Source organism: Glycine soja, chromosome 8, assembly GCF_004193775.1.
Source record: "Glycine soja cultivar W05 chromosome 8, ASM419377v2, whole genome shotgun sequence".
NCBI classification, from domain to species: Eukaryota; Viridiplantae; Streptophyta; class Magnoliopsida; order Fabales; family Fabaceae; genus Glycine; species Glycine soja.
Genome location: NC_041009.1, coordinates 5,683,813 through 5,694,671, shown reverse-complemented (window position 1 = coordinate 5,694,671; position 10,859 = coordinate 5,683,813). Strand labels below are relative to the sequence as shown.

At 35.7% G+C, this 10,859-nt stretch overlaps 3 protein-coding genes across 3 annotated transcripts; 2 read left to right on the top strand and 1 right to left on the bottom strand.

Moving 5' to 3' along the window:
• Positions 1-3,795: 3,795 nt before the first annotated feature.
• LOC114421414 (chlorophyll a-b binding protein CP24 10A, chloroplastic-like) lies at positions 3,796-5,126 on the top strand. Its single transcript, XM_028387310.1, has 2 exons — positions 3,796-4,089; positions 4,398-5,126. The coding sequence occupies exons 1-2, from the start codon at positions 3,863-3,865 to the stop codon at positions 4,945-4,947; spliced, it is 777 nt and encodes a 258-aa protein (XP_028243111.1). The 5' UTR covers positions 3,796-3,862; the 3' UTR covers positions 4,948-5,126.
• LOC114424757 (3-hydroxyacyl-[acyl-carrier-protein] dehydratase FabZ-like) lies at positions 5,045-7,275 on the bottom strand. The gene is made up of 4 exons (XM_028391590.1): positions 7,162-7,275; positions 6,950-7,080; positions 6,707-6,851; positions 5,045-5,679 (listed from the first exon to the last, which is right to left on the bottom strand). Exons 1-4 carry the CDS (start codon positions 7,273-7,275, stop codon positions 5,428-5,430), a joined length of 642 nt encoding a protein of 213 aa, XP_028247391.1. The 3' UTR covers positions 5,045-5,427.
• A 1,579-nt stretch (positions 7,276-8,854) lies between these two features.
• Positions 8,855-10,595, top strand: LOC114421413. Its single transcript, XM_028387309.1, has one exon. The coding sequence runs from the start codon at positions 9,103-9,105 to the stop codon at positions 10,255-10,257; it is 1,155 nt and encodes a 384-aa protein (XP_028243110.1). The 5' UTR covers positions 8,855-9,102; the 3' UTR covers positions 10,258-10,595.
• The last annotated feature ends 264 nt before the right edge of the window (positions 10,596-10,859 follow it).

Below are 10,859 nucleotides of genomic sequence, written 5' to 3'. Positions count from 1 at the left end.
ATTAAATCTAATCACATTTGACTGAATATAATTGATTTAGTAGTAAGAAGTTTAGACAATTTATCCGCATTCTTAGATTTAAATCTCATTATTATCATTGGACACCAGAAAAAAAGTGTTTTTTTGGATAAAAAAATAAAGAAATTAAGCTAAAATTATGTGTTATTGAATAAATAGTGGAAATTGAATTATTTAATCAGTCCACCAAAATAAATCAATTTATACACTAAAAGAAATTAAAACAGAGAACCTAAAAAACCCACTCAAATCCTGTCCTTACTTATTATGAATGTCAATCAAAGCTCAGAAAGTAAAATTTCAAAGCTACACTGTTAACATGAAGACATAGTATGAAACATATGTTGGATTCATTCTTGATCCTTGAATTCGTGCACCGGCCAAATGAAACAATAAGGACAGAATTACAATTCACATGCCAAGACTAATGAAAAGCATAATCATTTCTTAAATTGAGCCCATCTCACCTACTACTTACTACTTAGAGCATAGTTATCTCATAGCGAGTTTTTCTTTGATATCTTTTAAAAAAATTTATAGAAATCACTCTAAATTAAAAACTTTTAAAATAATGCATTTCAATTAATGGAATTTCTTTTCTAAGCAACATATATTATTAAACATGTGAATCAATTGGGGTGTAATTATTCTAAATTAATCAAATATATATAACTATGTTAAATATTTGAAGAAAAAATTTATCACTTATAATAGTCTTATTCTAATATGATTACTTCCAATCAAATATACTTGTGGTATAGGAAAAAATGATATATATTATTAACTTTGGACAAATAAGAAATGTATATTTTTTTTTATTGAAAATAAAATAGAGTAAAAAGGAGGAAAGTGATATGAAGTGAGCCTGAGCCGTTCACATGATGATCATCAACTTGAATGATAATTTGGTCTGGTCCCCTAACTAAAATGTCTCCCACGTTAGTTTTCAACCATGCTATATGGATTATGTACTACTACATATTATTCGTATCTTTTTAATTTGTTGAGCATAGACAGGCCTGGCCACACATCGAAGCCGAAGGAGGACATCAAACAAAGAGTGCATGATAGAGAATATGGAGAGAGAGAGAGAGAGGAAAGGTGTTCAAACTCCAAATTTGTTGCATATGACTTCCTTGGTCTGTAAAAGATATATACTACGTTGTACACTGCACAGAATGAAAGGGAGAGATCAATTTACATTTATACCTGAGAAAATTATTTCTAGCGAGAGAATTATATTTGATTCCTTTAATAAAATTAATTTTTAATTAAAAGGATTAAAAAATATCTCGTGGTCTCTGATAAAAAAGAAAAAGGTGAGATAATTACTTGATAATTTTCTTAGTTGATTTGTTGAAAACTTTTTGACTTGAAACCTTTGAAAAAATGGCACAGTGCACATAATTATGAGATTGGGTCCGGCGAGTGCAAATGATTATAATGATTTGGAATCACAAGCACGGGAAAAATTAGTGACAATTATGGAAGCAAATTCCACGATACTCGCCAAAAGGGAACACACAACACTTATTATACTTTGTGCCGTTGTGTGCCCCCGAAAGCAAAAGAAAAAAGATAAACATTGATGCATGCAACAAAAAATGAAAAAGGTATAAATAGAGTTTTGGACGACCTGGACTTTGTGTTATTTTAAGTCGTTGCATTGTCAGCCAACAACTTCCCATAATCATTCATGGGATTTATGGGAAAGCTCCCAATTGGGTATTTAATTGATCAAATTATATGGCTTAGTTCTTGATTTTCAAACCATCCCATCCCATCCCATGCATGAATAGATGACAGTGATGATGCATTAGTTTGATGATAGGGCCATTTCATACTTAGATTATATTATTACAACTAGAATAATGCTACTTCTAGTTCACATTTTACAATAATTTTTGCAACTAGAGAGATAGGGTTGGGAAAAGTGAGAAGTGTGAATTAAAAACAGTAATTATAAAAAAGTACTGTGAGATATGAAATAAAAATAATTTTATTAAAAAAACATATTAAAATTTTTACAAGTACAAATTCCAAATATTTTAATATTTACATGGATAAAAAATATATTTTAATCTAAAAAAATATCATAATTATTTTTTTTCCCGATGGTAAACATCATAAAACTCTATTTAGTTACACAATTGTAATGCTTGTGATTTGTCCTTTATTGCTTTGTCTGTTTTTAGCAAGAAAGAGTTTAAAGGACGCTATTTAAAGGGTCTTGGGTTTCAGTTATGAACAATTATGATTGTATGATTTAGTATTTTACTAATTATCCATTCCGTAATACACTTTTTTCTCGAATGCTCTCCATTTCACGATGGCTATTCTTCGATTCTTTCTCCATAGTGCGTCTCTCTTCCGCTACACTGTCTCTGGTGGCAGTGAGGTGTGGAAAACCACTACCAAGGGCATAATAGTCCATTTTGATTCAAGATCTTAGTCTATGGGTGTACCAAGAAAATAATGAGATGCATTAAGTAATTTCCCTAAAACACCTTATGACTCACAGTTTGGGCCGCATAAGCGAATGGATTAATGCGATTGATCTTAGAGTGTTGCTTCCTGCACCTCCATATCATGAGAAATGGAGGAAATGGATCAGAATAGTAGAAGATGGACAAAAAATGAGTGGTAGAATGGATCGGTTTCGTTAGCACAAGGTGAGCCAGATATTGAGCCCCATTGTCTGGTTATAAATTGTGCTTGTTTGCATAGAGCATCGATCTTTGAAAAAATGCTATCTGTTTCTCGTTGAGTCCGTGTGTGTGTGTCTTTAATTAACCTTATATATATATAAAAAAAATAGAAAATTGAATTGTGCCTATAATATACAACCCTATCTTCATGGCATGCCAGGTGTTGGAGAAAATATTTAGCCCAATGAATTTCTTCACCTTTCATTACATGGATGCACTACAAATTACAAAGATGAACTAACCCGAAGCAAAAGAGAAAGGCAAAGATGATTTCAACATGGTTAAAGCCAGCTTGTAGTGACTTGGAGTTGGATATAATTGAAGGTACTTCTTATCTGTGAAGAATGCCAAATTAAAGGTCATCATAAGCACGGCATTTTGTTTCTCAGAATGAGCTTGTACTCTTGAAACACATTTTATATCTTGAGTTACTATTTTTTAAAATCGCATGTATCCAAGTTTTTTGGTATACAATGATGACAACGAGAATTAAATCTAAATACTCGTACATTTACCCAATCCATCTCCACTAACTTAATCCCAGTAGGTTTCATGTATCCAAGTTAATCTTGTTGGTTTATTAGAAAGTATGTTTGACTTAAAATACATTTTCTGTATTTTCTTTGCAATTTATTGGATTTTTTTTTTAGATTTTGAAATTTCATAATACGGGTTTATTTAATACTTATATAGTTCTTTCAATAACTTAAACAGAGATGACATACTGTGAAAATAATTTTTTATAATAATTTTTATATAGTACTACTATTATGTAAATAAAGCAAAAAAAAAAAAAAGATTCTCGTTATCTTCATCAAATTAGTTTTGCTAGGAACTATTCATCTTAAGAAAAAGATGGACACTATAAAACATAAAATGGACCAAAATATAATATGTGGTTTGGAGGTGATCCACGTGGATGTATGAAACATGGGAATTGGGATGGAGACCAAGTTCCAATTGGTCCAAAATCTATCCAAGAGAGTTTGAGATTTCTTCTATAGATTTCATAGTCCTACATGGCATTCTATGAGATCACCCTCAGATTTTCTCCCACTTCACATATAAGAACAGAGTGTGTTTTTGCAAAGAAAACTCCAAACTCAAGTAGGCTATACTAAGGTGAAAAAGGAGAGATGGCAGCTGCAACATCTAGTGCTGTGTTAAACGGGTTTGGATCTCACTTCTTGTGTGGAGGAAAGAGGAGCCATGCCCTTCTTGCTGCTAGCATTGGAGGGAAAGTTGGTGCTTCTGTTAGTCCTAAAAGAGTTATTGTGGCAGTTGCTGCTGCACCAAAGAAGTCATGGATCCCCGCTGTAAAAGGTGGTGGGAGTTTCATAGACCCAGAATGGCTTGATGGCTCGTAAGTTCAACCATCTATCTATTCAATTTATCTCTTGTTTCTCCTTTCTTTCTTATATTCTTTGTTGGAAATTCAAGTATGAGTAATTAGTCTCACTCACATTAGTCAGGAAATGGCTCAATGATAGTGTATTTTAAACTGTAACTTGTTTCTTATATATAGGACCAGAAGTAGTATGTCTTAAGGTTTTGGATAAAGAAATAGAGTTTGATTTTCTTGATAATCATAGTCATTACATTAGCCAGTTAAGCCTCCAAGAGTGTTAAGAGTTTGATGGATTCATTTTTTGTTGAATGTTGCAATTGTAGGCTACCAGGTGACTATGGTTTTGACCCACTAGGACTAGGAAAGGACCCGGCATTCCTGAAATGGTATAGAGAAGCTGAACTCATTCATGGGAGGTGGGCAATGGCTGCAGTTGTAGGCATCTTCATTGGGCAGGCATGGAGTGGAGTTCCATGGTTTGAGGCTGGAGCTGATCCTAATGCAATTGCTCCTTTCTCATTTGGCTCTCTCTTAGGTACCCAGTTGCTCCTAATGGGGTGGGTTGAGAGCAAGAGATGGGTGGACTTCTTCAACCCAGATTCTCAGTCAGTGGAGTGGGCCACTCCATGGTCAAAAACTGCTGAGAACTTTGGCAACTCTACTGGTGAACAAGGCTACCCTGGAGGAAAATTCTTTGACCCTTTGGGATTCGCTGGAGCTATCAAGGATGGCGTTTACATTCCGGATGCCGACAAGCTAGAGAGACTGAAATTGGCTGAGATTAAGCATGCTAGGATTGCTATGTTGGCTATGCTGATTTTCTACTTTGAGGCTGGCCAGGGCAAGACACCCCTTGGTGCTCTTGGCTTGTAAGCAAAATAATGTACACTAGGGAGACAACTTGAATCATTGTCCTGTACAGCCAGATTTCTCCCTTGAGAAGTTTCAAATTTTATGCTCTAATCTTGGATGCATTCACCTTGTATCTGCATTATACATTTATAATATCGACAACTCGTATAAATACTTGCATCTATATTTCATTTCCAAAACCAGATGGAGTGAAAGGGACAGTGATAGTTGAAAATTGCAAGTTGGGCCATGTTAATTGTAATTTCACACAAAATATCTGTTAGCTTTATCATACCCAGTTGCAACATGGAAAAACACACATGCAAAGGTAGCTTGGACTGCCATAAATAATTATTTTGCAAGAAATCTGAGTTTGAGAAGTACATGAGATCGAATGACTCAAATGGTGGTGATCATGTTCATCAGTAAAAAAATAATCTAGGGTTAAACTAAATGCAGCAGAACCAGCTCTTTCTTTTTTGGTGGAGAAGTTTGTCTTAATTATTCGCTCCCAGTTGCCATCAGAAACTCACCCTCACACACAACTTCACCTCCAACATATGCCTTCCCTTCCATCTTTGCTATTCCAAATCGCTTTTGCAGTTTGATAAGTGTCATTCTCATAACTAAAGTGTCTCCTGCAATCACTGGCTTCCTAAATCGCACTTTGTCTATTCCAGCAAAGAAGAAATTATTGCGAGAACCTCCAATTTCAGGTTGCAACATAACCAAGCCACCAACCTGTGCCATTGCCTGCATCAGAGATAATTCAACAGAACCTTTAGAAAATTACAGGCACCAGTTGTCAATGTTAACACAAAAGCTCTTCCATTAGTTGGATCTTAAGCAGCAGGGCAGTAAATGAGTTAAGAAGTCTAATGAGAAATTGAAGGTAACATAGTACCCTGACCTAATCAAGATGAAGGGGCAATATTAGCTTTATTTAGAGATCGGGCAGATATTGGAATCTTGCTGATGTTTTTCTTGCATTCAAAGCCTAAGCTAGACACTACGCCGCTTATTTCATGCCTATGAAGCATAAGTCATAAATGAAAAGCAGAGGAAACTTGACGCAACAAGCAACAATGTCACCTTTCACCAATATTCATATCATATTCTGTTATTCACAATCATTGAAATTATGTGAAGATTAACTTAGTCAAAATTACGTATCAATCTCCATCTCCAAATTTTGCATTTGAGTGGCAGGGGTCAAGATACATTACTCCAAATTTAAATAGTAACACCATTCGTTTTATGATATTCAAACAATAAAAAGTGTGGGAAATTCAGTAAATGCGATGATCTACAATCTTGTAGATTCTATTTTTACCCCCCAGTGGGAAATTCAGTAGATGCGATGATATTCAAAAGACTAAGAATGTCATAGAAGAGTCCACCTTGCCAAAATTGACAAATCGCTTGCTATTGCTCCAAATTTTCAAAAACAAGAAATCAGACCAGCATTTTTACAATTTAAGATATCTTTACTGGAAACCAAGTTGATCTAGATTGAGTTCTTAAAGTTTCGAATGAACTACTACTGGGAGGTTGTATTGTATCCAAAGTCCAAATTAAGTTATCAGTTTTCACTTCCCAACTATACAACTGAAGTACCATGTAAATGTAAATTATCATAGACTGATATTCAAAGTTAAAACATCAAACAGATATTTTATTTAATTAAAGCACAGAACTTACACTTTCACAATCAAATAGTTTCAGGCAAGAAGACAAGAGAAAAGGAAAGGGAATATAAAAGGGTCAGCATAGTGTTTACCTCAACCAGGAGAACACCAGGCATGATTGGTCTTTCAGGAAAATGCCCAGGAAAAAAGTTGTCATTTATTGTCACATTCTTTATGGCCACTGCAGAAACTCCAGGATTGTGTTCAATCACTCTATCCACTAGAAGAAATGGAAACCTGAATAAAGAAAATGGATTTAGAAAAATAAAACAAAATCGAAAAACACGGTCAAAGGATGCATTCGTAACTCAAAAAACAGAAAACTAAACACTTACCTGTGCGGCAGAATGTCACGAATCTTATTGATGTCCAATGATGTTGGAAACGCAGGGTACCCAGCAACAATGGCAAAACACGAAAACCACGTGGGTAAGAAAATGGAAGGTGAAGACTGAAGAGAGTCCAAAAATCATGAGAGGAAAACAAAGATGCATACTTAATTCAATTGGGGTGTTTTCTTTTGGATCATTTGCAGCATCCAGAGAACAAAATGTTGTAGCAGGTTGTTTTCCTCAACTGGGTAGCCAGAGGCTGAAATCTCGAGCTGGGAAATCTGAGAGATGAAGAAGGTGTTGGAGAGTGCAGAGACTGTTGTTGTCATTGTTTGAACTTGGATGCATTTATCGTTATGAAAGATGTTAGATGGGCGAAAGTAACAATGCTGCAAGTGCAAGTGTGCAACCGCTAATGGAGTAATATAAAGTAGGTTCTGCTCTCCTGCCACCTAACACTAGTGTAAAACTTAGAGCCCCATGTTTGTTACTTAATAGAAAAGAATGAAAACTTTTTAAATAAACAAAATGGGTCTTCTAAATGGATAAAGATATGAAATCTTCTAAATTTAATGGGTCTTCTTCTTGCATGGTTGAGGCTATATGAAAAATAGCAATAAAAATAATTTTAATGCTCTAGTCAATAAAAATTCTATCATAATAAGGACGTGTATTAAACATTTACTTGTTGCTTTATTATTGGGGTAATGTTATAAGGGGTCTAAAATGGTTTGAATCATCTAATACAAGACACAAAGTCTTTTAGTGGCAATAATATTTTGTAGTGAAATGATAACTTTGCTGTTTGTGATTTGAGATATTGACTTCTTTTTTATTATTGAGATATCGGTCGATTAAGTTATTTTAGTGAATTTTTTTTTCCTTTAAAAATTTGTTTCACTAGTGTTTAATAAACAATTTTTTAATAACTTTAGTGTTGTTTGAAATGGGTTTTTAGTTTTATATTTTTTTTTCATTTTTATCTTTAATAGGTTTATTAAACTCTTTTGTATTTTTTTATTTTTATCCTTAATATATTATCAAAATTCTTGACTAACATTTTAAAATAAATATTTTTTTTTCATTTTATTCTTTTTATCCACTTCAATAATTAATTTTATCAAACATTTATAATTTATTCAATAATTTTTTTGTTTCCAACCATCGGTTAAGTTTCTAGTTTTCAACTAATTTTTTTAATTATTTTAACCAAATATAACCAACAACTTTGGTAAACTCAAGGACTTTGTATTAATTTGACCATATAAGACTAATTATTATGAGAATGGGATCTTTGTAAGAAAACACTTTATAAAATTAAAAAGCAATTTAGATGAAGGGTGAAACTAATACAAATTGGGTAAGATATTGTAAAATCTGATTCTTATCTTTACGTATATAAAAATATATTTTTTGTTTTTTAAAAAATTATATTTTTAATCTTGAAATACAAAGGTTATGTTTAATAAAACTAATTAAAAAATTAGTAAAAAAAATTAAAAAACTAAGTGATGATTGAAAATTTTGAAGCTAGCTTATTAAATTATAAATATTTGATAAAATTAATAAAAAAAGTAACGGTAAAAGGATATATTTTAAAAAGGTAATAAAAAAAAATTAAATAAATATTTTAAGAATAAAAATAAAATAAAAAATAACTGAAAGTACTTTTCGAATATAAAAAAAGAAAGAACACAACGATAGCCAATATTTACACACACACACACACACATATATATATATATATATATATATATATATATATATATATATATGTTGTATGTTTGTATTCTTTTTTTGAAGGTAATGGTGGTTGTATCTATTTCTTTAGAAAATTTGAATTTACTTTCCGCGAAGATGTTCCAAATTGGAATAAGTAGTGAATATTTGGATTTTTTGTGTGTGAATTTGGATTAGAAAGATGAGAAGGAAATTAGGAAGAGGAGAATATTTTACTTTGATCATCCAGCAAATTCCAGTTAGGAAGAATTGATGATGAAGGAGCAAAGCGTTAAGGTGATTTATTTGGATGAGTTAGTGAGTTACTACTTAAAATTTATTACTCGAGTTAAATCTATAAATAAATAAATTGTCGCGAGAGAGAAGGTAAAAGAAGAAGAGGAGTGTGTGTGTGGAAGAAGAAGAAGAAGGAGCATATGGAGTTCCACCGCAGCGACTCATCATCGTCCCCGTCTTCATCCACGCCCACACCCAACAACGCCGATCCCAATAAAACCTCTTCTTCAGACCCGATGCATTCATGGTGGGAATCCGTCTCTAAAGCCCGTTCACGAATCCACGCCCTCGCCGCCATCCTCCCCTCCTCCTCCTCCGACTCCCTCTCCTCTCTCGCCGACTCCGACCGCCCTGCTCTCTCACTCTTGTCCTCCCCCGCTGCCTACGCCGCCGTCTCCTCTTCCCTCTCCGGCTCCCACTCCGACCCCCTCTGCCACTGGCTCTACGACACCTTCCTCTCCTCCGATCCCCACCTCCGCCTCGTCGTCCTCTCCTTCGTCCCCCTCCTCTCTGGCCTCTACCTCTCCCGAATCCACTCCCCTGAACCGCCGTCCCTCGCCGGGTTCGAAGCCGTCCTCCTCGCCCTCTACGCCGCCGAGACCAAATCCCGAAACGGCAAACCCCTCGTGGTCACAATCCCCGACCTCTCCCACCCCTCCATCTACCATGCGCCCCTCCGCAAACCCCAATCCCAAACCCTAACCCTAGCCTCAACACCCTCGGTTGGACTCATTTCGCCCCCTTTAGAACCCCAGCTCGGCGTCAAATCCACCAAGCGCGCCTCCATCGTCGGCGTTGCGCTACACTCCTTCTTCTCCCAGATCTCCCACATGCCCGCCTGGTCCAAGCTCGAATTCTGCCAATTCGCCGCAGCCTGGGCCGGCTCCGCCCACTGTCCCTGCCGCAACGAGCTCGACCGCAATGGCGAAATCGAGGATTTCGCCACCGCCATTGAGAACGTTCGAATTCGCGATGGCGATTATCTGGAAGAAGGGAAAGGGGAGAGGATTCCCTTGCCGTGGGAGATTCTGCAGCCTTCGCTCAGAATCCTGGGGCACTGTTTATTGGGGCCTTTGAACTCTCAGGATGTGAAGGATGCTGCTTCCTTTGCGGTGCGGTGCTTGTACGCCCGTGCTTCCCACGATTTGGTGCCGCAGGCAATACTCGCCACTAGGAGTCTCATTCAGCTTGATGTGAGGACTAGAGAGGCTGCCAGGGCGAATGCCGTCACTAACTCGAATGCCAATACGCCCACCAAGGCCAAGAAGCCGGAGATTCTTCTGGTTTCCAAGTGAGGAATGGGGAGGAGGTTGCTGTTGCTGTGTACTATTACTGTAGGTCTTCATACTTTAAGCACAATTTGTGTTTGTATAATAGAAACTTCATAGATGCCAATTTTATTTTATCTTTTATTATTTTTTTGCTTGTTCTGGGTTATAGTATACATATATATATTTATTTATTTTTTCTACCGAGTGATTGGGTAGCTGTATTGGCTTTGTTTCTTGATGGAATTATGCTGAGCTTCCTTTGTGTTTGTGTGTGTGCCATTGTTTGATTATAGTTGTGTGGTCTTGGCTTTGAATTATTGTTGTACTCTGGAGATTGAGGAAATTGAATGGGTTGTTCTAAATGAGTTTGTGATTTTGCTGCGGTTGGTTTTACTGGAGATTTCAGTTTTTCCCTAGACTGTGAATTTCCGACAGTGTGGTTGGTTTTTCCCTAGCATTGGAAGATTGTATATGAATCATCATATATGAATGTGTAGTATTCCTGTGGCAGTTGTTGGTTTTTACAACCATAAATGATCTTCTGCCTTTAGAATCAATTGCATCAAATTTTGAGTATGATAGTCATCCTAAAATTACCAGGTTTTCTAAAGTGTATTTTAGGATGA